This window comes from Mya arenaria, chromosome 11 (assembly GCF_026914265.1).
Source record: "Mya arenaria isolate MELC-2E11 chromosome 11, ASM2691426v1".
NCBI lineage: Eukaryota > Metazoa > Mollusca > Bivalvia > Myida > Myidae > Mya > Mya arenaria.
This window is the reverse complement of record NC_069132.1, coordinates 23084492-23109474: the sequence shown is the minus strand read 5'-3', so window position 1 is coordinate 23109474 and position 24983 is coordinate 23084492. Positions and strand designations below refer to the sequence as shown.

General features: G+C 37.8%; 3 protein-coding genes across 5 annotated transcripts in view; 2 read left to right on the top strand and 1 right to left on the bottom strand.

Annotated features, from left to right (window-relative positions):
* Positions 1–1795: 1795 nt before the first annotated feature.
* On the top strand, positions 1796–9975 carry LOC128207466 (tubulin-folding cofactor B-like). The gene is made up of 7 exons (XM_052910400.1): positions 1796–1976; positions 2826–2969; positions 4556–4649; positions 4911–5055; positions 5838–5893; positions 6821–6893; positions 8985–9975. The coding sequence occupies exons 1-7, from the start codon at positions 1857–1859 to the stop codon at positions 9106–9108; spliced, it is 756 nt and encodes a 251-aa protein (XP_052766360.1). The 5' UTR covers positions 1796–1856; the 3' UTR covers positions 9109–9975.
* A 4140-nt stretch (positions 9976–14115) lies between these two features.
* Positions 14116–21503, top strand: LOC128207574 (organic solute transporter subunit alpha-like). 3 transcript variants are annotated; one of them, XM_052910601.1, is made up of 9 exons: positions 14116–14202; positions 14668–15145; positions 15403–15473; positions 15881–16044; positions 16415–16488; positions 17472–17633; positions 19535–19646; positions 19787–20039; positions 20425–21503. In XM_052910601.1, the coding sequence occupies exons 3-9, from the start codon at positions 15425–15427 to the stop codon at positions 20616–20618; spliced, it is 1008 nt and encodes a 335-aa protein (XP_052766561.1). In that variant the 5' UTR covers positions 14116–14202; positions 14668–15145; positions 15403–15424; the 3' UTR covers positions 20619–21503. The 3 variants fall into 3 exon arrangements, with proteins under 3 accessions (XP_052766561.1, XP_052766562.1, XP_052766563.1); XM_052910602.1 differs by having other exon boundaries at positions 14135–14202; positions 14958–15145; XM_052910603.1 differs by having other exon boundaries at positions 14153–14202; positions 14986–15145.
* A 236-nt stretch (positions 21504–21739) lies between these two features.
* LOC128207576 (organic solute transporter subunit alpha-like) overlaps positions 21740–24983 on the bottom strand; it is a 12352-nt gene continuing 9108 nt past the window's right edge. The window contains exons 7-8 of the mRNA XM_052910604.1: positions 23636–23888; positions 21740–22662 (exon numbers count right to left, since the gene is read on the bottom strand). Of these exons, the coding sequence (XP_052766564.1) occupies positions 22478–22662; positions 23636–23888 (438 nt within the window). The 3' untranslated portion in view covers positions 21740–22477. The remainder of the gene's footprint in view (positions 22663–23635; positions 23889–24983) is intronic.

Genomic DNA, 24983 nt, shown 5'->3' with positions numbered 1-24983 from the left:
CGTCAACGTTTCCATTTGCCTACAAGACTATTTTATAATCTAAAATGCAGCGAAAAATGCCTAAAACCTGGGTGGGCGGTGTCGAAGATATCTCAGCATCTCTGCACTTGCCGTGGCTGAGACCAGATTTTCCATTTAGGGGACTCTCTACCCTACAAGATTCACCTGTCGGGGTGCCCGTGATGATATTTGGTCACCGGTTTCCAACGCGTCAAAGTATGACCAAATTCGCGACATTTCGTACTTTTCAACGTGTCCCAACCTACCTTGTAAGGGGACACAAATCTCGACGATATCTCCGGAATAACAAATGATAGGAGGTCCGTACTGGTCTTGAAATTTAGCTCTCTCAATTTCCTACGTTACGCCACCGTCGGCACATCTCTGACGTCATTGCGCCACCGTTTCCATTCGCCTACAATACTATTTTATACTCTAAAATGCAGCGAAAAATGCCTCAAACTGGGGTGGGTGGTGTCGAAGATATCTCAGCATCCCTGCACTTGCCGCGGCTGGAACCAGTTTTTCCATTTATGGGACGCTCTACCCTACAAGATGCAGCTATCGGGGTGCCCGGGATGATATTTGGTCACCAGTTTTCAACGCGTCAAAGTATGACCAAATTCGCGACATTTCATTCTTTCCAAAGTGCCCCCAACCTACCTTGTAAGGGGACGCAAATCTCGACGATATCTCCGGAACCACAAATGATAGGAGGTCCGTACTGGTCTTGAAATTTAGCACTCTCGATTTCCTACGTTACGCCACCGTCGGCGCATCTCGGGTGTCATTGCGTCACCGTTTCCACCCGCCTACAAGACTATTTTATACTATAAAATGCAGCGACAAAATGCCTTAAACTGGGGTGGGCGGTGTCGAAGATATCTCAGCATCCCTGCACTTACCGCGGCTGGGACTAGATTTGCCATTTAGGGGACGCTCTACCCTACAAGATACACCTTCCGGATTGCCCGGGATGATATTTGGTCAACGGTTTCCAACGCGTCAACGTATGACCAAATTCGCGACATTTCGTACTTTTCAACATGCCCTAACCTACGTTGTAAGGGGACGCAAATCTCGACGATATCTCCGGAACCACAAATGAAATGGGGTCCGTACTGGTCTTGAATTTAGCACTCTCGATGTCCTACGTAACGCCACCGTCGGCACATCTCTGACGTCATTGTGTCACCGTTTCCATTCGCCTACAAGGCTATTTTATATTCTAAAATGCAGCGAAAAATGCCTAAAACTAGGGTGGGCGGTGTCGATGATAACTCAGCATCCTTGCACTTGCCGCGGCTGGGACTAGGACTAGTTTTTCCCTTTAGGGGACGCTCTACCCTACAAGATGCATCTGTTGGGGTGCCGGGATAATATTTGGGCACCGGTTTCCAACGCGTCAAAGTATGACCATATTCGCGACATTTTGTATACATAGCACAACTTATCAAACATTTTTGCATTTTATTGTACACAGGTAACAAAGTATTTCTGTTTCTAAATTATCCTTTTTCCTGCTTGTGGAATCAAGAAAAGTTGCGGCCCGAAGAAACTGAGCTTCAAATCGACGGTTATAATAAGGTCAGTTCTGAATAAGTCACATTTAGTAGAAACAATAGTAAGTACTGTTCACATGAACTACAAATATATTTAGAAATGTTTTGATCGAACGGTACTTTGCTGTTTTCCATTAAAATGTTGATAATATTTTGCTCCAAGTCTACATTGTTCTCAAGTACCATGTACCATAAGTACCACTACACTTGAACGCACTTGAACTGTTGCCTGCCTGCTTCACCTGAAGTGTTGACTGGTACCACATAACGGAATCTTCTAGACGTACCGAAACAATGGCCCAGGAATTTTCTGTCGTAACGCAAAGTATGGTCGGTGTGACCATAACAAGCTCTGCTAATACCTTTGGTAGTGAGAGACGCTTTCCAAAAGATATTACTATAGCAGATCTGAAGGTATTTGCGCTGTTAGTATTTGAATATTTTTCGGACATCACTGTTCGGATATTATGAGACAAGAGAACGAACTTATCGTTGTGATTATTATTTTGAATTAAAACACAAAATAAAATGACATGATATTATCTAGATCACTGATTTGCCCTGATATTATCTAGGTCATTGATTTGCCCTGATATTATCTAGATCATTGATTTGCACTTCTTTTTAATAAAGTTTACATCAATGGAATACAGTAAACAATCACATTAGTCAAAGGGCTTGAAAGGCAGATTAAAATGCGATCAGCATTTGCATGGAGATAGTTGGACACCTACCTGTAGTTCGAACGTAATTGAGCTATTTTGGACCTTAATGGTATTCTTGCAATGAGCCTAAACTCATATACCAGTATACCCTATTTAATCTACTTCAAGTAATGGTGTGCAATTTTCTTTCGAAGTACTGTGTGCCTTGAGGCAAATGTTATTAGTTTTCAAGTGTCTTCTTTGCTAATTTTTTTTACCATATACAATGTCTTAACTCTTGATAAATCCTTTTGGCCTTAAATTTTCAAAATGAGAGGGTTTTTTCTTTCAGAGTTGTAGAATTGAATGATTTCACATTGACTTTATTTATCAATTCATTTTCCACGGGAATTTTTGTTTAATACTTGGTGAGCATCTGCCTTTTTTTAAAATGATGGATATTTCCTGTTGGACGGTAACTTTAACCCGAAAATAAATCTTGCGTAGTGTTCAAATACCTCTTTTTTTAAAATGGAGGATCTTTACTTTTGGACAGTATATTCATTGTGGCAAATATTTCTTATTTTGAGTACATTGTTGACTGGTAAAACTTTTTCAGGGTAAATTGGTGCTGCTGACTGGTGCTGATGTGGGGAGTATGAAACTGGAGCTTTACACAAACGAAAACAAACTGGTCTGCCCTATTGATAACGACAATGCTTTACTTGGATCCTACCCAATTGACGATGGCATGAGGCTCCATGTAAGAAAAACAAACTTGTATATTTACCTAATGATGCAGTGCTTCCACTTGGTACTACAATTAGTGCTTCTACTACTACATTGTTACCTTTCCATGCAGGGTTTCCGCCAGCCCTTTATGGCTTGACGTGCCTTCTGCTGGCAAGGCCAATTACCGACACGCGTTAATTATGCCGACATGCTTTAATCCGCGTAGCGACAATCCTTATCAAAACAATCATCAGTTTTGACAACACACGATTTTGTTGCGATAACAACGGTTGACTGACAGCCAGAAGGCGTGTCGGGACTATTACGACATTTGTATCAGCCATTCAGGATCGACGACAGCATGAAGGCGTGTCGGTGAGGTTCAACAGTGCCAATTAACCAAACTCCTCCTATTCTTTATCAGAATGGGAATGTGTGAAAAACACCACTGTCGTAATTGCGACCTTCATCCCTAATCATCTATGAACGCAAAGTAAACAATAAGTGTTAATTGATTTCGGTAACATAAATCATGTGTCGTTTTATTTTGTTTCTTAATCCCGAGTCCGTTTGTTAACCAATTATTAAATTATAATTGAGAACCGTGTTAAGATATCTGTGTTATTATAAACAAGGGTTATGCTATGTCGTCATAATTAATTGAGTCGCGTTCCCGTCTTTAGTTTAAAAGTGTAAAGTTATATTTTGTGTTGCTTATTATTAAACTTTGATTATTTTATCCTTCTTTTAATTTATTTAGAAAAAAGATAAATAAATCTGAAAATACACATTACATTCCCTTTAAGTTATTATTTAGCCAACCCGGCTTTAAAAATATTAGCTGTTGCAGCTTTAAATACGAATATACGAGCAGTCGCTTTGCTCCGAGCCATTTTGTGTTCCAGCATGCAGCGTGCTTTACACATTTTGCTGTGACGTCAACGGTGTCAATATAAATAATACCCGCACTAAACAAAACATGAGTCGATCAATATCGTCGATATTGTATTGTCAGAAAACTTGAGAAATACCAATAATTAAGGAATAGAAACCATTAAACCTTTTCACAAATAATTTTAATGTTAATCAGACTTTAGTTGGTAATTCTAAATCATAGGAACATAACTGTAAACTTGTTTAAAATGCAGGAAATTGCACCATTTTGGATACGAAAATATAAAAAAAATCAACATCAGGAGGGGACACCCCTCCCAAACCCTCCCCTTCCGACATGCCTTATGAAATTCCTGGCGGAAACCCTGCCATGTCTGTAGCAACGCAAACAGAACCTTTGTGTTATTGATACTTTAACAAACAAAAATTTTGAGAGTTTTTGATATTCTTTCACATAAAATATTATAACTCATAATTGTTCAATTGTTGTATACTGGTATGTGAAATTTTAATCGATAAGACGTAGGGTTTCCTCTTAATACTTACATTTGGCAGTCCCTGGACACACATTTGGCTTTTGGGAATTAATATTTTTTGAGGATTTCATATTGAAAAACTTTTTTTCTGAAATTAGTCATTGAGCCACAGATTCAATTGAGAATCCAGAATAACGGTTTGTAAGCACATATAAAAGTCTGCTTGACTAGACTGTCTGTTTTTCAGGTGATAGACCCTAATGCCAAGTTAGGAGAGTTTGAGGATGTATCCAAGGTGGAGAAGTTTGAACTAAGTGCAGAAGAATATGCCAAACGCGGAGGTAATTATATATAGTAGATACCCAATGTAAATGTTGTTCTTAAAATATGCTTATTTTGCCAAAATCGCTGAACTTGTGTGTAGATATCTATATAATATATTCTGCAGATTTTGTTCGCTTCTAATGAATTTTCCATTGTTCAATTCAAGAAGTGTAACAGTTCACTTTAATAGCTTAGTTTTGCCAGAATACAACCAAAGTAAAACAATAATTCTGTCTGTACATGATCTCATAGCATACCCACTAATTTGTTTGTTGCAGACTCTGTGCGTGCATTCAAGGAGCGTAACAAGATGGGTCGGTTTCGAGAGATTACACCAGAAGAAAAACAAAGACAGGAGGAGGAACAGAGGGTGAAGGAAGAACAGGATAAGGCTGCGGTGGAGGCTATGAAAATTGGAGACAGGTATGACTGTAAAAGCTCATAGGGTTGCCATACCCTTTGGGAGAGGTGCTTTTTGAATCTTGATGTTGTTGATCCCGTTGCTGTGACCATCACTTTAAGAATAGATCAAGATATTAAAACACAACTTGTTACACATTTTACAAGAGACAATGGCACATAACCTTGCCTTCAATAATTGTTCAGTTATGCCTCATGTTTGAACGGAAAAACAACAGACAAGCATTGGCATTTTCTCAGACACACACTTGGTTTTTTATTTAACTAAAGGCATATAATCCCACATGATATACAAGATATTCCCAAAACAGAACTCTATGGATCATATGGAGTAGCTAAAAACTTTGAAAAGGCAGATTTACAAATTTTGTAGCATTTTTTATACTGTGTTAAATAAAAGTAAGTGGGTGAAAAGTTAATTGGTCAAAATAAATCGGGTTAATAATAATATATTTAAGCTCAAAGTGAAGTACATGTAACTTGTTATGAATCATACTGAAGTCTGTTTCCTGGGTAGAAACCAGTACTTATGTCTTTTTTGAAAGGCCGTGAGAAAGTATCCCAAGTGGGGATTGAACCTCTCAAGTGAGTGATATACATCTTTACAAATTTGCCACACCCATCTTTCTTACCTTTAGTTGACTATTAAGGTTAACTGTGCATTGTTTTTCATCATAAATATACAATGTGCTTGTAATCGCAATAAAAAACATTATTTAATAGTTGCAAGGTATTTAAATTATTTGTCCATTCAATTTTGATTCTATTGTTATATTCTGTTTAAGATGTGAGGTCAGTGTGCCAGGTCAGCCTGCCAGGCGTGGATGTGTAAAATATGCAGGTATGAGCCATTCTTGACCATTTTTTTGTGACTTTCATAGCATGGCACACATATTGGAATAGTGATGTCTGGTGCCGTTGTTGTCTGCGGCATCAAACTTCTATGTCCGCTCTCTAACTATTTTTTTGAAGAGTATTACATAGAACTTGGTTAATGTTTATGGTCATGATATACCTGCCAAGGTTCTTTTGCAACTAGTTGGCTTTATTTACCAGGGCCTTACTTTGACTTTCAAGTAACAAACTCTGACAAGTGACAAGGTGGATCAATGCTCCAATTCATGCATTCTTAATAACAACAATGCATAAGAATTACCGGTATAATCAGTCAGATACACTATGCTTGGTATGATGATGAAACTGTTTTTAATTTGTTGTTTCGGTTGCTTATTTCTTTGGGAAAATGTATCTCAACAAGGTTGTTAATACATTTCCTGTTTAGTTTCCTTGTCGACCATCAACGTAAACTTGAAAAACATGTATATTGATACATGTATATGGACCTAGAGTGGGCTAACATATTGTTGCATAGGAGTTGGTTGTATAGTGTTCCATAGCAAACAGTTGAAGCAATGCACCCCATGTTCCTGTCATTCAATTTCTGTATCAACATAAATTTAATTATTTAACTAATTCTGGAAAATGCTCATTTATGAATCACTCCTGAGTATTCAGTACAGTTAAAAATACAATGCTCATGAAAGCGCCGCCACTGACAATAATTGTTGCTCCACTTGCTTGTTTTCACATGTAGCGTATTACATAAATGATGTCACATCTTATTAGGGTTGTGGGTTTGTTGACATTGTCACTCAAAAATACCTCTTTTACATTAACAATAATTTTTCCATGGTCTGTCATGTGATATAGTCTTGACCAATGAAAACGTAAGAAATCTACCAAGTTTAAAAGGTAGTGTTTGTTGCAGGTCTTACAGAGTTTAATTCTGGATACTGGGTCGGTGTGCAGTATGATGAACCAGTTGGAAAAAACAACGGCAGGTACTGAAAACAAACCAATTTGTTAGTTTCACCCGAAAATACAGTTTATTCAAGAAATAAGATGTGAATGTGTGAATTACGGACACTACGGACCATGGACATTACGGACCAGATTTAGGGACACTACGGACCAGATTTAGGGACATTACGGACCATCTTCGGAATCTTACGGACCATGATTTAAACTCTTTTTTTAAATTAATTACTCATTAGTTTTTAATTTGTTAATAATTACTTGAATATGAGTGCTCAGTATGACGTTATATCTTCCATAAAACTGTGAAAAATCCCGTGAAGTTCGAATAGATCAATGGTTCAATATAAAATCTTGTGAAATTCCAAAAGGTGTTAAAGACCTATGCATTTATAACAATTATGTGAACAATAATGAACGAAATTTGAAAGATTGGCAGTTAAAAGCAACAGAAGAAATATTTTCCAAAACAGTTTATTTCCCAAAATAAATCGAGCAGAAATATTTTCCAAAACAGTTTATTTACCAAAATAAATCAAGCATATACATTGTATTAAATAAATGATGTGTGTTTGTTGCAATTCTTGCAAACTGATGTTTAAAACTGGCAATTTCTGTTGCCTTAATTAGTGTTTATTAGTTATAATTGTACCCGTAATTATCGGCGGTATATTACAAAAGAAACAAACATTATACTGACAACCTTTAATTGGCAGTCATAAAAGTGTGAAAACCCATTGTAACGGCGCACTTTCACTGAACCCACGGCTCAATACACAATCCGACTGGTAGGTTACAGTGCCATTTATCATTTTGGCTCAGATTTGGCGGAAAATGAGGTTATGGCATGTTGACATTAAAAACGAGTCGAGTGTAATTCGTTGATCTTGTTCAAACGTAAGTAAAAATGTTAAAGGTTATACTTTTGGTTTGGACACTAAAAAAGGTCAAAGAATTCGCAGTCAAGACGGAAGTCTATACTTCAGTAATTCCGACAGTATTTTAAGAAAACTTCAAAATTGATCCGGAATTAGGCAACTGCCCAGTATATGCAACTGCAACCTATCTTTGTAAAATTCGGAGCTGCAACCTATCATTTTCTTTTCGTTCTCATATCTTTTAAAATCATTAATATATTTCTTCACAAATACCCGTACCTGTTATACTTAAACAAAACTTAAGTGTTTTATGCGGTTTTCCTGAATTTTTATCTCATTTTCTACTAAATCTGAGCCAAAATGATAAATGGAACTGTAACCTACCAGTTCGATTGTGTACATGTTGGAAACATTGCAGAAGTGTTCTCGAAAACGGTATCAGTTTCAAGGAAAATATAGATATGTAAATACACACTAGTTAGGTAGGCATATGATAGGCTATGTTAATTATAGGTATTACGTTGATTTTCGGCTCGAGTCGAGCATTTTGGTGCCATCTTGCACTGAAACCAACCATTTGATCACTGACTGAACCTTTCAATTAAAACAGATGAAACGGAAAACAAACAAATATGACGATTTTAAGTTTATTTCAGAAAGCAATCAATAACATATGAAAACATTAATATTCACATTTACAATTATAGGATAAACACATATTTCGTTCATTATTATTCAAATTATTATAATATTTTATTAAAAATACATTGATGTTTAACATTGGAATTTCCTTGGATTTTTCAGTTACATTAAAGATAATTTTCATACTGAGCACTAATATTCAAGTCTTTATTAACAAATTTAAGACCAATGAGTGAATAAATTAAAAAAAAACAAATGTTTAAAAACATTATAAATGATGGTCCGTAAGTTTCTGAAGATGGTCCGTAATGTCCCTAAATCTGGTCCGTAGTGTCCCTAAATCTGGTCCATAATGTCTGGTCCATGGTCCGTAGTGTCCGTGACCCGAATGTGTGTCATAGCTGCTGCTAGGAACAATTGTTACATATTGAGAATACAGTTTTTCAAATTATATGCTGTGGTTTCTTTAAAACTGCTTTTCATATTTCACTAAATTGTATGCATCTTAAAAATTGAAATACAAGTATATGAGGTACAAGTCTGTTTTGTACTTTTTGAAAAATAGACACTGAATAACAGAGAATGGCTCTATTTCAGTGTGAAAGGCAAGCAATACTTCCAATGCCCTGACAAGTATGGGGGATTTGTAAAACCAGAGAACGTGCAAGTTGGGGATTTCCCAGAGGAAGGATTTGAAGACATGGAGGATGATGAGATGTGAGAGGGTCAGGCACAGGGTTAGAATGTGGAGCTGTAGGAGGTGGGCATGTGTGGGCCTGAGGGGTTTGGGTATTGATATGTCAATATGATAAGAGTAAGCCGAGAATGTACTGTGTCAGCATGAACTGAGAGATTATGTGCAAGAAAAAGGCACTGTGTTCTCGGTGTAGCATGTTAGTTTGGATACACATGTTGAAAATGGAGTCTGGAGACATCATGACCCCTTCTACTTATCCATTTGAAGGATTGATGTTAAATGATGTAAAAAAAAACTTCGTGACACCTAGCCCATAAAAATATGCTGTAAAAGCTATTGTGTTGTGATTTTAAATGTGCTCTTTTATTATCAACTGAATAATATTTATTGACTATGTAACTGTAAGAAGGTGACATGTGCTATCATTACCTCTTTTTTTCATCTGTCTTGAAAAATTTTGTCGGCCATTTTTCATATGTATTTGAGAGTATTTTACCAGGGGCGGTATTCAATATAGTTCTTTCCTTATCCTTAGACATGCCTCAGTGATTCCAATCAGTGTTATTGGTCGTTTAATTTTACAGACCAATCAAATCACTTAGATTCTACTTTTAAATTTAGGATTGATCTAAGTATTTTAAGTTATTGAATACGCCCCAGACCTTGTTAGTTTACATCTTGTACGCTTCAAACCCCATTTTTCTCTTCGACTGTAGACATGTATTGAATTCAATTGCTTTTGAGTAAAAAAAAAATTTCAAATGTTATCCTCTGATGCTATTGATGTAAACATTTATTCTACTTCCATTTTCATACTTGCTTACTGTGATATATTTTATATTGTATTAATAAAGAAGATCTGTGTTCATACAATAAATTTCTCTTAGTAAACACATTTTCAAATCTTTTCTTTTCATTTTAAAAAGGCTATGCAATTTATAACTAGAAACTGCGACATAAGGGATAAATTATACTAGGTCATTTTTCAGACGGCTTTGATCACATGGCCACTTGAAGGCCTAGTTTAAGCCTTCTATGAGTGCCCCCCCCCCCCCCAATCTGTGTACAGTACACAACCTCTGTGGATTGATCTTAATCTAAATGCCTTGATCCCTCTTATCAGATCTCCGGTCTGAGTATCCTTTTGTGCACTGTTGAAAATTTTATTATAGAAATGGACTCTAAATGGGCCCTGAGCCAATAAACAAATAAACAGAAAATTGGCCCCATCTGTGACATACAGAAAATTGGCCCCTACTGTGACATCAGTGCAATTAGCAGGAGATGCATAGCAGGGGGATTGTTATGTCAAACATTGCCACTCCCGTGGTGCAGCTGTGCCTCGTGTAAAATCTACACAGGAATATGTCTCTTATATGATATATATTTTATTTGATAATAAAACAGACTTATTTCGAAAATCGGAGAGTATAGTACCCTGTAAGAACACTTATACTGCAGGTTGGCTGTGATTAGTTTTCATTATTGTGCAAACTGGGGTGTGACTGTCAAGAGCTTTCCTCCCGAATCGGACTTGTGCATAAATTGAGATCTGCTGGCATTTCAAGTACACTTCTTTGTTTACACACACCGTAAGAACATTCTGGCGCATGCAAATTAAACTGTTATGTATAATTCCTATGCTATAACACAACAACAAAACTAATAAACACTTTTTGTAAAGGAAATCTGCGCATAAGTTGCATATAATTCACATACAAAAATATATAGTGAATGTTTAATATCGATGTTGAATGTAGAGCTGGTCACAAACCTATATCGACATTAAAATATATAGTTCATTTTCACGTCGAGCAGGAACTGCCGAGCTTCCAGAAATTTCACATTATATAATATTGAAGGTCGACCTACGATTGTGTTCAGAACGACATGGAAAACTCACTATCATTATGTAATACCAATTTGAAATGTCGAGCTAGAATTCCGTCCAGCACTACATTCCTGCTCGACATAGAAATTTCACTACATATTTTTAATGTCGACCTGAATGTGTCCATCTCGACATTCCAGCACGACATTGAACATTTACTAAGTAATGACCAATGTTGAACTAGGATCCCGCTTAGCTCGACTTTCCGGCTCGACATAGAAATTTCACTACACAGTTTTAAATGGCGTCCTACAATCGTGTTAAGCACGATATTCCATCTGGAAATTTACCATATAAAACGACATGTTGAGTTAGGATTCTGTTCAGCAAGACATTCCAGCTCGACTTAGAAAATTCACAACCTATTTTATAATGTCTCCCTACGGTTTTGCCCAGCTTGACATTTCAGTTCGACATTGTACTTTAACTATTCAGGATGTCAGCCTATGGCTGAGCCAACTCATTTTTATATACATGTCCTTTCTCTAAACATTTCAAGCCGGTCGATGAAGCAATACGTGCTGGGGGCGTTGTCCATGTGCAGTAAAAATTCATCGGGAGTACACCGAGCCTCATTATAGCGATCACATGCGCCATTTTCGTCGAATAACCTTAGATGGATTATAGAGAAGTGATTTGCTTCTGTGTGATAGGTTTTGGCCGGATTATATGATATGCAAACCCTGGCTCACGCGAAACGCTCTTCGGGACCATTACCACGGTGGCGCGGTTGGCGCTGACCGTCTTCGTCCTGAGCATCGTGGCCGCAAAGGGGGTAATCGGGCTCAACCTGGCGAGGGGGGAACCATAACCTGGACGCGCGGTGCGTCCTCATCATAAGCCCCGCGGCCATGGCGTGATGTACCCTGCCCGCAGCGGGGACATTGACCACCGTCAGGACAGCGAGGGCCTTTACCACCCTGAACGAGGCAACACGAGCGAGGAATGCCAAAACCACACTGGTGACCAGAGAGGGTATCGACGCCGATACATCGCACCCAGGTTCGAATGGCGTGGTGGTGGACGGACCGGAAGTGGCTACAGCCGGCGGGGAAAAGACGCGCTCAGTGACACATTCAGTGACAATAGATACGAGTGCCTTGAACATGTATACAAGTATTATAATGTTGACTAGTATAAATGACTGATCACAAATTAATGATACACGTGTTTCTGTGTTTTATGAACTTAAATATCATGACATGGAATGTTAATGGAGTTTTTTTTCCAGTGCTTCTTACCTTGTTGACACTCATGTTAAACATAACATTGATATATGTGGAATTTCTGAACATTGGCTCAGGCCACAGATTGTTCACCTTTTTGATAATCTGACATCAGATTATTGCTACCATGCTGTATGTGATAATGCTTTGTATGAAATATTTAACAGTAGAACAGTTGGAAAGGGCGGGGTAGCCATTTTATGGCATAAAAAGTATAATGACTTGATAGTGCCCCTTTATAGCATCGATACTCGATAGTGGCCGCATTATTGGCATACGATTTCAAATAGCATCTTACCAATACATGTTCTTTTTTCAGGTATATTTACCTTATTTTCAATGTATAGGGAGCATATTGATAAGTTATATGTTCTATGGTATCAATACTCTAACAGTGGAGTCTGCATACTCCTAAGTAATTTTAATGACAAGTATGTCTCGGATAACGTTAGTACACGTGATTACATGTTAAGACGTTTCTTGAATTATTGTAATATTTTACCTGTAAACTGTTTACCACTTTGTAAAGAATCGCCATATTCATATGTGTCATACGATGACAAATACCATACATTGATTGACTTCATTTGCGTACCAAGTGAGTTGTATGATTGTGTTAGGAAGTGTAACATTTTTGATGACAGTTGTCTTAATGTTTCTAGACATTTACCTGTGTTTGTAAGATTGCATGTTCCACCATTTGTATTTCAAAATAGTGAATGTTCCTAGTGATCGAAAGCTAGTGATGCGCGGTGCATTTATAAGCATTTGTAAAAGTGGTGTTCACCCAGGTACATTTAATCCGTTGACGTCGAAAACAATATATACGTCTGTTGTTATCCCTGTTGTATGGCTGCGAGTTGTGGTCAAATATTTCACCCCCGGAGCAAGTTGGAAAGAGCGCACCGGTTTTGTGTGAAGTGTATGCAGTCTCTTTCCAGAAGCAGAAGTACAGACTGGTCACTTTGTGCGATAGGGATTGCTCCCATTGAAAATCCCATAGATGTGAGGAAGCTGCATTTTTTTTGGACAATAATGTCGGTTACCAAATAAATATCTTGCCAAACAAGTATTTAATAATAGGCTATGCGGATTTATTGGCTATGATAACTAGTCCAGGGGAACAATTCAAGAAATGTATAGGCTATTGTCAAAATATGGGCTGCTGGATATTCTGTTCAACTATTTACAGACTGGGACATTTCCACCAACGTATACGTGGAAGGCGATTTTGGATGGATACATTAAGGTCCCAGCATTTCAATGTCAATTTCAGAAACTTAGTCAAACCTGTTGCCGGCAGTTTGTCCAAAGTTTTTAAGGGAGAAAACTTGGTCAACCCTGTGGGAAGTTTCCAGAAGGCAACCACAATTATCTCCCTTTGCTCACCCATATTTGGCACAAGGATTAAAATGTGGGATTATGTATTAATTGTTAACACTTGCGGCAAATTTACCAAGTGATGTATATATTGCAAAAATTATTTGCACCATGTGCAAGTAAAATATTGTTTAAGTCGAAATTAGAAAGCCAATAGGCAGTGTTTATCAACACTACAGTTTGCATACCTAGTTACTTCGTTTTCGGGCTAGGCCTGCACTTATGTGTAGATAACATTTCATTTTGTGATGTCTTTCATAATCATATTGATGAAAAACGATAAATGATTGATTTATAACTTATAACTTAAGTGTGATGCAAAGGTGGATTCTAAGCCTTCGCCTAATAATTATATTTTTGTTATCGTATCTTTTCAGTTTTAAGCGCTATAATAATAATAATAATAATAATGATTACTTTTAACAGCATTTAAGAATTATATATATCGTGATAATATTTATAATATTAAAATGCTGTTGAAACTAATGGGTTTGTTCCAAACTGGATTTTACAAAATAAATAAAATACAATTAGTTTGTTCAAGTCGGACGTGGGACAGGAAAGATTTAATATTTCACATACGCCTTAGAGTTGACACATGTTTTGAACACTGCCAGATCTGTAAGTTTGACTATTTTTCGACAGTTTTCAATATGATTAATTTATGTGCGATGTGTTCAGACAAACGCTGAACGAATTTAAGTTTCCGGGAAAAAAAATAATCTGCTAAAAGAAACGGACGGGATTCCCACCTGTCAAGTTATCAATCATCAAATAAACCTTATCCTAAATCCACCGTTGAAATGCGTTACCAATGTAGTGGTAATAAGTGCATAATGTAATTTCGTAAGAGTTCATGTCAATAGTTCAAGTACATGTAGTTACTATCGTCAGGTTGTCAGTACTCGTGTAAATAGCCAGTAGCAGTTTTTCTTGTTGACCAACGCACTATCTCTAATCTACTGTCAGAGCGAAACTGTTATTCTCTTTCGAACGTCATTAACATAAATTTGTTTCTCTTCTATCTCACAAAACGCAATGACAAAAAGCAAGGGTTAAAACGTGGTTAAAATGTCTTGATTTCAGCTGAGAAAGATTTCGCCGTTTGAATTTAACTTTGAAAGATACTACAATAGTATGGTGGTATAATACACTGTGAAACTTTAGTAAGATGATATACCTTTCCTGCCAATATTTATATTACATTGTACACTTAAAAGGTCATTAAGGGGAACACAAGCCGGTTGAACCGGTATTATTTGTAGAAAAAATACACCATGTATTGTAGATTTATAAATACTCATAGCTTGCATAACTTGCATAAAAGGCGCCTTTCTCGTGAACAACTGTAACATTAAAGTCAACTGCACTCTAAGGTATCCGTCAAATCCACCCAATAAACAGCTCGCACAATGCAAAAGGTATATGGGTCATGTTCTATTACAACTCGAAAACCGTATACTATTATGGGACGTATTTGAAAGCAGAGGTTAAGTGAACGCTTAAGGGAGGAGAATTCACGAATAGATAAAATACTGGATGCACCCTAACACAGCTGCACAATGTGAGTGAAATTTTAGTGTTTTTTGTTGTTGTTTATAATGTCTCGATGTATATTCATACTTATTTGTATGAACAGTTAAGTCAATGTTTAAGGTGTTGTGGTATGTACAGATCGATTCTGTTTACAAACATGAATATAAGAAATATTCACACTTCTGATGGAAATACCGAAAATCAATACGTATTAATATATGTATATATATCCAACATTGTCAACCTTATAATGATCTTATGACTCGTTATGTGTTTTTCTTAAAGCTATGGTGAATTTCGACCAGCAATGGTTAACTGCTCCAACGAGTATCCCAACACAGATGTTTTCTACAGTGGTAAGTTCATGGTTTCATTCCATTTGTCAACACGTATTTTGTCGTATTTTACGTATTTAATCAAACTAAATATTCTACATTTATGATGATGATGGTGATGATGGTGATGGTGGTGGTGGTGGTGGTGGTGGTGGTGGTGATGATGATGATGATGATGATGGAGCCGGTGCTCTTTTCTATATCAACTGCTGTTATTGCTGCTGCTACTTGTGTTTTAATAATATGTGCATAGTGTCAATACTTATTATGAATCCCTGTTGTTAAAATACATTTTGATGGCATTGTTGACGTTGAACAGTGCGTTGGTGCTGGTTAGGATTATAGTGTCTCTACTAGTGATGATTCCCCAGTAATAAGAAGTCATGTCATTAATGTTGCATGTATTAAGCAATATTCCCCTGTAACAGAGATCAGCGGTGACTACTTATCGCTGGTGTTGCTGGGGTTGGGTAGCGTGTTGATGCTGGTGAGTGTGGGCTTGTTCGTGGAAGAGCTCATCTACCTGCAGCAGGTCTACTTCCAGGACGAGGTCAAGGTCAGAAAAGTCGCCACCATCCTTGGAGTCTTCCCGGTAAATTTGAAATTGGATTTTTATGAAATTGACTCTATTTACAGTGTTATAAACGTAACATGATAGTTTGAAAGTTTCATAGGAAACTTCCTAGTTTAAAAGGTAGAGTGTAATTATTCATTCTTAAGGTATGTGTGTTCTTTTTATTTTTACTATGTGTTATGAAATGGTTGCCCTCTGAAATAAAGACACTGCGGCATGTTCTAGACGTTGACGTTACTCCGTTTACTTTTTAACGCCCCCTTGCGTTGTATTATTCGAGCGTCACTGTTCTGTGTACCAAATATAGCGTTGCTACATCTATGTTGTGCCATACAAGTTAACATTCCCGTTTGTTGAATCAAAGATTTAACATCCCCTGTGTTTCCAGGTGACGGTGATAACGGCATTCCTTGCGGTGGTGGTTCCAACGAGCACCTTCCTCGTCGACCTCGTACAAACATGGTGAGTGGCTAGTTGGCCAGCTGTTCCGTTTAACACTGTGGCTAATTGACCATATTTCCGGTATAACACCTTGATCAGCTGTCCGGTGAAACACCATGGCTAGTTTGCCATCTTTACGGTATAACACCGTGACTTGTTTTCCATTTGTCCGTGGATATTTGGCCATTTGTCCGGTATAACTCTTTGTCTAGTTTATAATCTGGCCGTTATAACACCGTGACTAGTTGTCCAGCTGTCCGGTATAACACTGGTTGTTTGGCCAGCTGTCAAGTACGACACCGTGCCTAGTTGACCATTAGTCCGATGAAACACGATGGCTAGTTGACATGCTGTCGAGTATAACGCAATGACTAGTTGGCCAGCTGTCCGGTATAACACCGTGGCTAGTTGGTCAGCTGTCCGATATAACACCGTGGCTAGTTGGTAAGCTGTCCGATATAACACCGTGCATGGCTAGTTGGTCAGCTCTCCGATATAACACCGTGGCTAGTTGGTCAGCTCTCCGATATAACACCGTGGCTAGTTGGTCAGCTCTCCGATATAACACAATGGCTAGTTGGTCAGCTCTCCGATATAACACCGTGGCTAGTTGGCCAGCTGTCCGGTATAACACCGTGGCTTGTTGGTCAGCTCTCCGATATAACACCGTGGCTAGTTGGTCAGCCCTCCGATATAACACCGTGGCTAGTTGGTCAGCTGTCCGATATAACACCGTTGTCTTTGCATCACTGTTGTTTATTGAGTGCAAAAAGTCAGCCACTTTATTAGACTTATATGTAATATGCCATATACTCATCACAGTTTCTCTTACCGTAAAGAGAATTTTGGTAAATTATTAAAAAAAAAATTTTTTTTCATAAAACCAAACTGGAGAACAGTATGTTTTCGGTGTTTTAGAAGTTAAAAGACCCTTTCATTATGTCGACATTTTTATACCATATTTTGTATTAATTCACGGCTAGCCAAAATGCCTGTTCTTTCAGCTACCTATCTGTGTGTTTTTACACGTTCGTTACACTGGCCATCGACTATTTCGGCGGGGACCAAGGGCTACTGGACCATTTGGGTGCCACAAAGGTTCGGACCGCCCTGCCGCCTTGCTGTTGTTGTCTGTGTTGCATCCTCAGGCCTAGAATACTCACTAGGTACGGATTCTAGCTTCTAAATGCTAAGGGGTATTGTGATAGCCTTGGTCTTGCTGTCGTCGGCGTCGTTGTGCAAAAAATTAACTTAGCCTTGAATAAAACACACAAAAGAAACAGTAAAGACATTCAACTGAAATTTGGTACACACGTAACCAGTTATTATATTCCCATAAGTTGCTGAAATATGGTCCTTGTTTGAATGGAACACACCGACAGACGAGCGATGACGTTCGCTCCGTGGCGCTCTTGTACACTAGAAATGGGTTTAGGGTGTTAGCTAATCTGAGTTTAACATGTAGTTAGATGATATGAATCAAAATCTTAATGATTAAGAATGAACGTACTGTTGTGTTGTCACTTGCTGCAACCCTGAAATGTTTGCGGCTAGTGGCTTTAATTCACGTGGTCATCCTGGAAACTATGTGTCTATATCCTCAGGTTTGACGCTTTGTCATTGTTTGTGTAATAAGTCCTAACTGTTGTTTTGTGCGTCAGTTTCCAGTGTGTTCATACCCTGGCCGAGGTACTTATAAGATAACTGTTGTTTTGTGCCTCAGTTTCCAGTGTGTTCATACCCTGGCCGAGGTACTTATAAGATAACTGTTGTTTTGTGCCTCAGTTTCCAGTGTGTTCATACCCTGGCCGAGGTACTTATAAGATAACTGTTGTTTTGTGCCTCAGTTTCCAGTGTGTTCATACCCTGGCCGAGGTACTTATAAGATAACTGTTGTTTTGTGCCTCAGTTTCCAGTGTTTTCATACCCTGGCCGAGATACTTATAAGATAACTGTTTTAGAGACAGTTTTGTTTTCGAAATTTAAGATGGATCTTTAAGATGTGGGTGGCACTAAAATGATTTTAAATTTAATTTATATAATAAAAATGAATGGCTTAAAGGGCTCCTAGTTAAACTTACAGCTTTATGTTGCGTTTAAATTACATAAAGGTCATAATAATCATTGAAACGGAGAGGCTGTGTAATTTCGAAAGCACACAAGTCCATTTTCCATATTTTGCAAAAAATATTTACAAATTCCGCAAAACTTATTCCAACTCAATAACGTGTTGTGTCACATTGTCGGAGAATCTAGCAATTTCGTTTTTAGCTCGACTATTTGAAAAATAAGGAGAGCTGCACTACTCGCCCAAGCGTCAACGGCGGCGTCGGTGTCACATTTTGGTTAAGGTTTTGCATGCTAGCAGATTTAAGTCAATCTCTTAGCAAATACGAGCCTAATTGATTAATCAAGTAAGAGAACTTTATCTTACATATAATGTAAATCATTGCCCTTTACTATTCGACTAAGAAACTCTGGTTAAGATTTTGCATGTAAGCACACATAGGTTCATATATCAGCAACTATTTGAGAACTGCATTGCGACTTTACAACATAGTACTCAACCAATTAACCTACTTCGATCACCAAGATAGATAACTAAATTATTTAATTTTAAATGCAAATTATGGTCTTACTTATCGAATTAGAAATTCTGGGTAAGGTGTTGCAAGTAATCACATTTAAGTCCACAGCATTTATTGCATTGCAACTTTAGACATGCGTTTCAAACTATCCAACCTACTTAATTAATAAAGTTAAATAACTCTACCTTGCACATAAAACACATGTTTCACTTTATTATTCGACGTAAGAATTCTGGTTAAGGTTTTACATGTAAGCACACATATGTTAATATCACAGCACCTTCTTGATGTATTGCAATGCGACTTTATTAACAACGGTACTAAACCATCCAAACTACTTGAATAACCAAGTGAGATAACTCTATTGTGCATATAATGCCTTTTATTATTTGACTTAGAAATTCTGGTTACGGTTTTGCATGTTATCATATTTTACAGTGATCCATGCACGCTTCACCAATACGTCATTTGTATTACAGGAAATCGCTGCTGGTGTTCAAGCTGATGTCGCTTCAGGTGGCCGTTCTACGACCCGTGCTGCTCTTCATCGCCGCCGTTTTGTGGACGGACGGAAAATATAAACCCGGTCTGGTCAGTGTACACTTATAATGTAAATCAAAGTATACAAAGGTACTGTGCTGTGATTAAAATAACAGTTTTGAGAATGTCCGTTGAGTCATACTTTATAACAACCCCTGAATTTATGCTCATATTTATATTTTCCACTGCAGGACTCTGCGAGTTCGACGTACATCTACATCACGGCGGTCACCTCCATCTCTCTCATCTTTTCTATGTACGGTTCCGGCGTCATTTACCGGGCCGTAGCGCCCTGCCTCACAAACTACCGGATCACCGCCAAGTTTGTTTCCATCAAGCTTTTGTTAATCGTCTCCAACATCCAAACGCTTGTTTTCTCGATCCTGGCGGCCAACGACCAACCGCCTTGCCTCGGGTCACGCGGCCCCATAGCTCGCGGTAGCGGTGAGTAGTAACACAATTTGACTTAAATCGGTGGTTAGTTGTGGCCTTTGCATTTCTCGGTTTTAGTGGAACGAACAGGTTTTGTTTCCTTAAACATTTGATTAAGAAGTAAATTCGGTTCACTAAGTTTAAGCAAAACTTATCCTAAAATAATTGTTTTAGTATCATAACTGGCGAGCTTTTTACTAATACAACATGTGCCATATTCATGCGACACTAAATTATACGGGGGATGACGTTAATGAGTCCTTTTAAAAAGGCATTAATGGGTCCAATTAACTTAACTGAGACCTAATGTAAGATCACCGAAATTGTAATAAAGTAAACTCCCCGTTTGTCTGATGTTTTATTTCTTTTTATTTTCCGTCCGTGTCAACTATTTTAGCGCTCAATCATTTCTGCCTGCTGATCGAGGCTTCCGTCCTGTGCCTGCTTGCGCGTCGCGGCTACCGGATGGACGAGAGGGAACTTCCACCGCCGGACAAGCTCCCGGGGGACGCCGATAATGACGAGGATGCTGTGAACAGTGACAAGGCGTGGTTTGACAACATTGCCGCCATACCGGACTCGGCAATATGAAGACGAATTTATGTACTGTGAAAGCATTTGTGCCAATGTCGGAATCGGTGTGGTGCAAAACTTAAACAAAGCCGAACACAACAAAAACAACACAAATGGCGGTCATAATTTATGCATTTATGTCATGCATATATGGTTGTATATTAAGCAGTAAACAATCCCATGACATACCGAATTGCTATAACCATAGGAGCTCATATTTGTTTTATTCATAGAGTACTATGATCATGATAAGAAACTGAGTAAATGATTAACCTACGGTATCGTAATACGTTTTAAGTATGGATTTATATAAGACGTACGTATGTTCATCAATGCTTATATACTATCTTGCATATAAAGATTGATTGTGTGACAAATAATTTACTTCATTCTCGTATGAGCTACTTTATACTTCTAAATGGAGTGTTCCACCGTACTCGTACCTAATCCTTGTACGGTCGCCCTGCATATGGTTTTGTAACATACTAGTAGGTCATTAATGCGAAATATTGAAAAGTTGGAAAGACACATGTCCGACGGCTTAAAATGTTAGAAATATCCATCAAGTTTTTGTTTACTTATGACGTAAACACACGTGCATACCTTGGCATACTCTAGTGATGGGCTAAGAGATTAATCGCAGATTATTGTGACCATTTGTTGTTTAGTTCTTACAGATATTTTACGATGTTTAAAAAGCAACAACCTTCCAATAGAGATATCATGATTGTTTTTGCAACCGATTATATAGCTCTTACACGGCCGTCTACTGGCACACTTTGGTTGCAGTTTCTTTTTTCATTTTCTTAATAAACATACCATTTGGTGATATATGATAAATGAGTTTTGTTTATGACATATATTGTTTAATGGCCGCATATTGATAGTTTGTATGGATGTATCTATGACAATAAATTTTACAAACAAACCCGTGTCCTATTTCATATCGTCGACGGATGACATCACAGATAAACGGATTCGGAAAGAAGTGCTACATATCCATAAACTTTATTTCGGTATAAAATGTATAATGAGTCAAGTACATTTACTTTTGCTGTAACATAATATATATATTTATTTTATACATCAGATCACATACAAACATCTGCATGATTTTCCCTTGAATGTAAATACAGTATAGTAGCACCTGTCAGTTTCATCGACACAACATAACCCTGGCACCGGATTTTCAAACTCAATCTTTTTTTTTAAATCAAAAACAATAATTATAACTCCGAACTAAAAATTATACTGTACAATATTTTACAGTACAAAGTGCATATTTATAAAAAAAAAATCAATATTTTTTTCACATTTTCGGTATTAAAATTTTTAGTTCGGAATTATAAGATTTTTTTTTAAATGATTGAGCTTGAAAATCTGGTGTCTGTGAACAAAACTTACATTGCGACATGCAACATTTGCAAACTGTAAACAGCGCCAATATTCATTTATCACATGTTACTATGTACTTTCATTTCAATGATTATAAATGTGTAAGTTTACGAATAGTTATGCTTTGGTCAAGACATCGTCCAACAGAAAGGAATGATTTATAAAAGAACACATTCATTCATTGATACATGCTGTGTCTGTGGCACGATAATGGATTAAATACATATAGGATCACATAAACACCGTGGCAACATATAGAGATGCCGGCTTAAGTTTACAAAAATAGAGATTCCCAGCTGCGTATTTCTTTCACGTAAAAGCTATTGTCATTATGATATGGCGTACCAGTCAACCGTCGAATATTCACAATGTCTCTACATCCAGTGATGTAACCATTACATTCAAGTACTGATATCACATTATACTACTACATGTAGTATATCTTCACATTACTTCCTAGAATAAAAGCATGTGAAAATGTATCACAGCACTGTGTCTGTAACCGGCCACTCGCCAGAGGTATTTGGGTCTAAGCCCTGCTCTTCCGGTTCGCCTTTTCCCTGTCCTGTCACGGGAAGCGGGAGGTCGCGCTCGTCCATCCGGTATGCGCGGCGGGCTAGCAGGGTGAGCAGGAACATCTCAACCACCAACAGGAAATGATTAAGACCTGAAAGGATGTAAGGATATTAGAATATTGACTACCTGTCTCCCTTGCTATTCGAATTTTGTTTAAGCGTTTGTATAGAGAATAAAAGTTCAGTGTTTAGAATAAAATTTATTTGCGTTTGTTTTGACAATTTTAACAATTTTTGTCTGTAAAAATATTTTTTTTAACGTTATTAGTTTTTTTATGATAAAACAGACACGACAACGTGTATAGGTCGAAAAAGGACAAACGACTGAACTATGCATCAGAATGGTAACTAAAGTTATCAGATAAATCTCCGCTAACCCAAGGGGTTGAGGTACACATCAATTAGGACAAAATTGTTCATGTTCTCATGTACGACAGCCTGAACCCATTAGAGGAAAGATTGATGTCGGGTTTAAACACTTATTTGGCGGCTGTTTAGGCGCCTGTAAGCATGAACCCATATGGTGATGCTAGATTTCAAGTCAGCTAGTAAGTACAAAAAAAAAAGTTAGAAAAAACTACCGCTGGGTTATAAACGGTATCTGTCAAAACTCAAAAACATAATCGGCATCTCAAATCACGGTTACCTAAGATTCAGATAGCATTGTAATGTTTCATCTTTAGTTAAGTCATAATCTCCCAAAAACATTACAATTTTAGCCGGGGATGATCACCCATCTTAATATAAAACGGGTATTTTATACATAATATATACGTTTTAGTGACACTTGGTTTGACTTGGAACTATAGTACAGACATGAGACACTGCAGGATCACGCCAGTCCAGTATTGGGATCAGCAGCGTTGCTGAAATACACTTCTAAAAATACCCAACACTCCACAACGGTCAAATGGGTAGGCCAAGAGGTCGCAGGCTTGAGTCCCACCAGGTATACGTATACTCAAACAGTACTAACACCAACCAATTTAACATACTGACGAAAGCCATTTGGTCTTTATACTTGACTATATAGTAACCCTGTAGTAAAGAACTAAATCAACTCACTGGCTCCTCTGACGAGAGGTCCGCGCGTGTTCTCACAGGGTGGCAGGTCATTTGCGACGAGGATTGAGAAGATGAGACCCTGAATGTTAGGGAGAATCACCACGAGCTGGATACACGTCCATTTGATTCCGCAGTTGAAGGAGGCGAGGTAGGGGGCAGCGGCGCGGTGTACCACCAAAGACCCGTAGATGGACAGCATCGTTGATATAGTGGTAATAACTGTGATGTATATAGTCGCCTTGGCGGGGTCAATCTGCAGATAAAAACATGCATCATCATCATCATCATCATCATCATCATCATCATCATCATCATCATCATCATCATCATCATCATCATCTTGCAGCAGCAGCAGCAGAAGCAGCAGCAGCAGCAGCAGCATCACCAAGCCTTTTATACATTTCCGTGACTGTTTTGGATTTTTTTAAACTGCTTTTTATTTCATTTGACTTTCTCAATACAATGCATCAACATCCAACGCGAATGTGCAATTAATCTTACTTATATGATATCACGTAATACATAAAGGTATAACCAAGAAATCATCACGTCAAAGCAACCTATGTATCATGATATGTCTTCATGTATATAATCGGTTTAGTTGATTAATGATTATTACAAAACAATACTAAAATACATCAGTCAACATACATAAATGAACTGCATGCTAGACTTCTTATTTGCAGTGAGATGTTATGGTGTAAAGGGGACCATTACTGATGACCCATTTCAGAAAACCGTGAATCAAAACTGGTACTAGGAGACATGATAAAGCGTACATTAAACTACGAACACTCCGAGAACAGCTTTCTGCCTCGGACCATAAGAGAAGGAAACTCCCTTCCTCCAGACCTAGTGCCGATAACCTCTGTTGACGGCTTCAACACCGCTCTGCAGACATACATGTACACAGACTAAGCAACACATGTTGTTGTTTTTAATACACACTATACAATATAAGGCTTTTACCGATTTGATGGCGTCACTTGACCGCAATGCTCTTATGCCCTATGCAGTAACGAAGTAAAACTATAGTAAATGTAATAATTCATACATGGTCCAATTAGTTTAAAGCTTTATTGTATTTATTATGTCATTATTTTATGTAAATCCAAAAAAATGAGACATCCGTGAAATGACTGTCTACATGAATGAATTGACATTTAAATGAATTCGCATTCCCAGCAAGTGATATATAATTGAAGTACAGTGTTGGTGAATATGAATGTAAACCGGAGTGAATTGGGTTACATTCAGCATAAACGAACTGCACTAGTAATGTACCAGGACAAGTTGATAAAGAGGCTGACACGTACCTTGGGAGGATAGGGTAAGATAGGAAGAACTG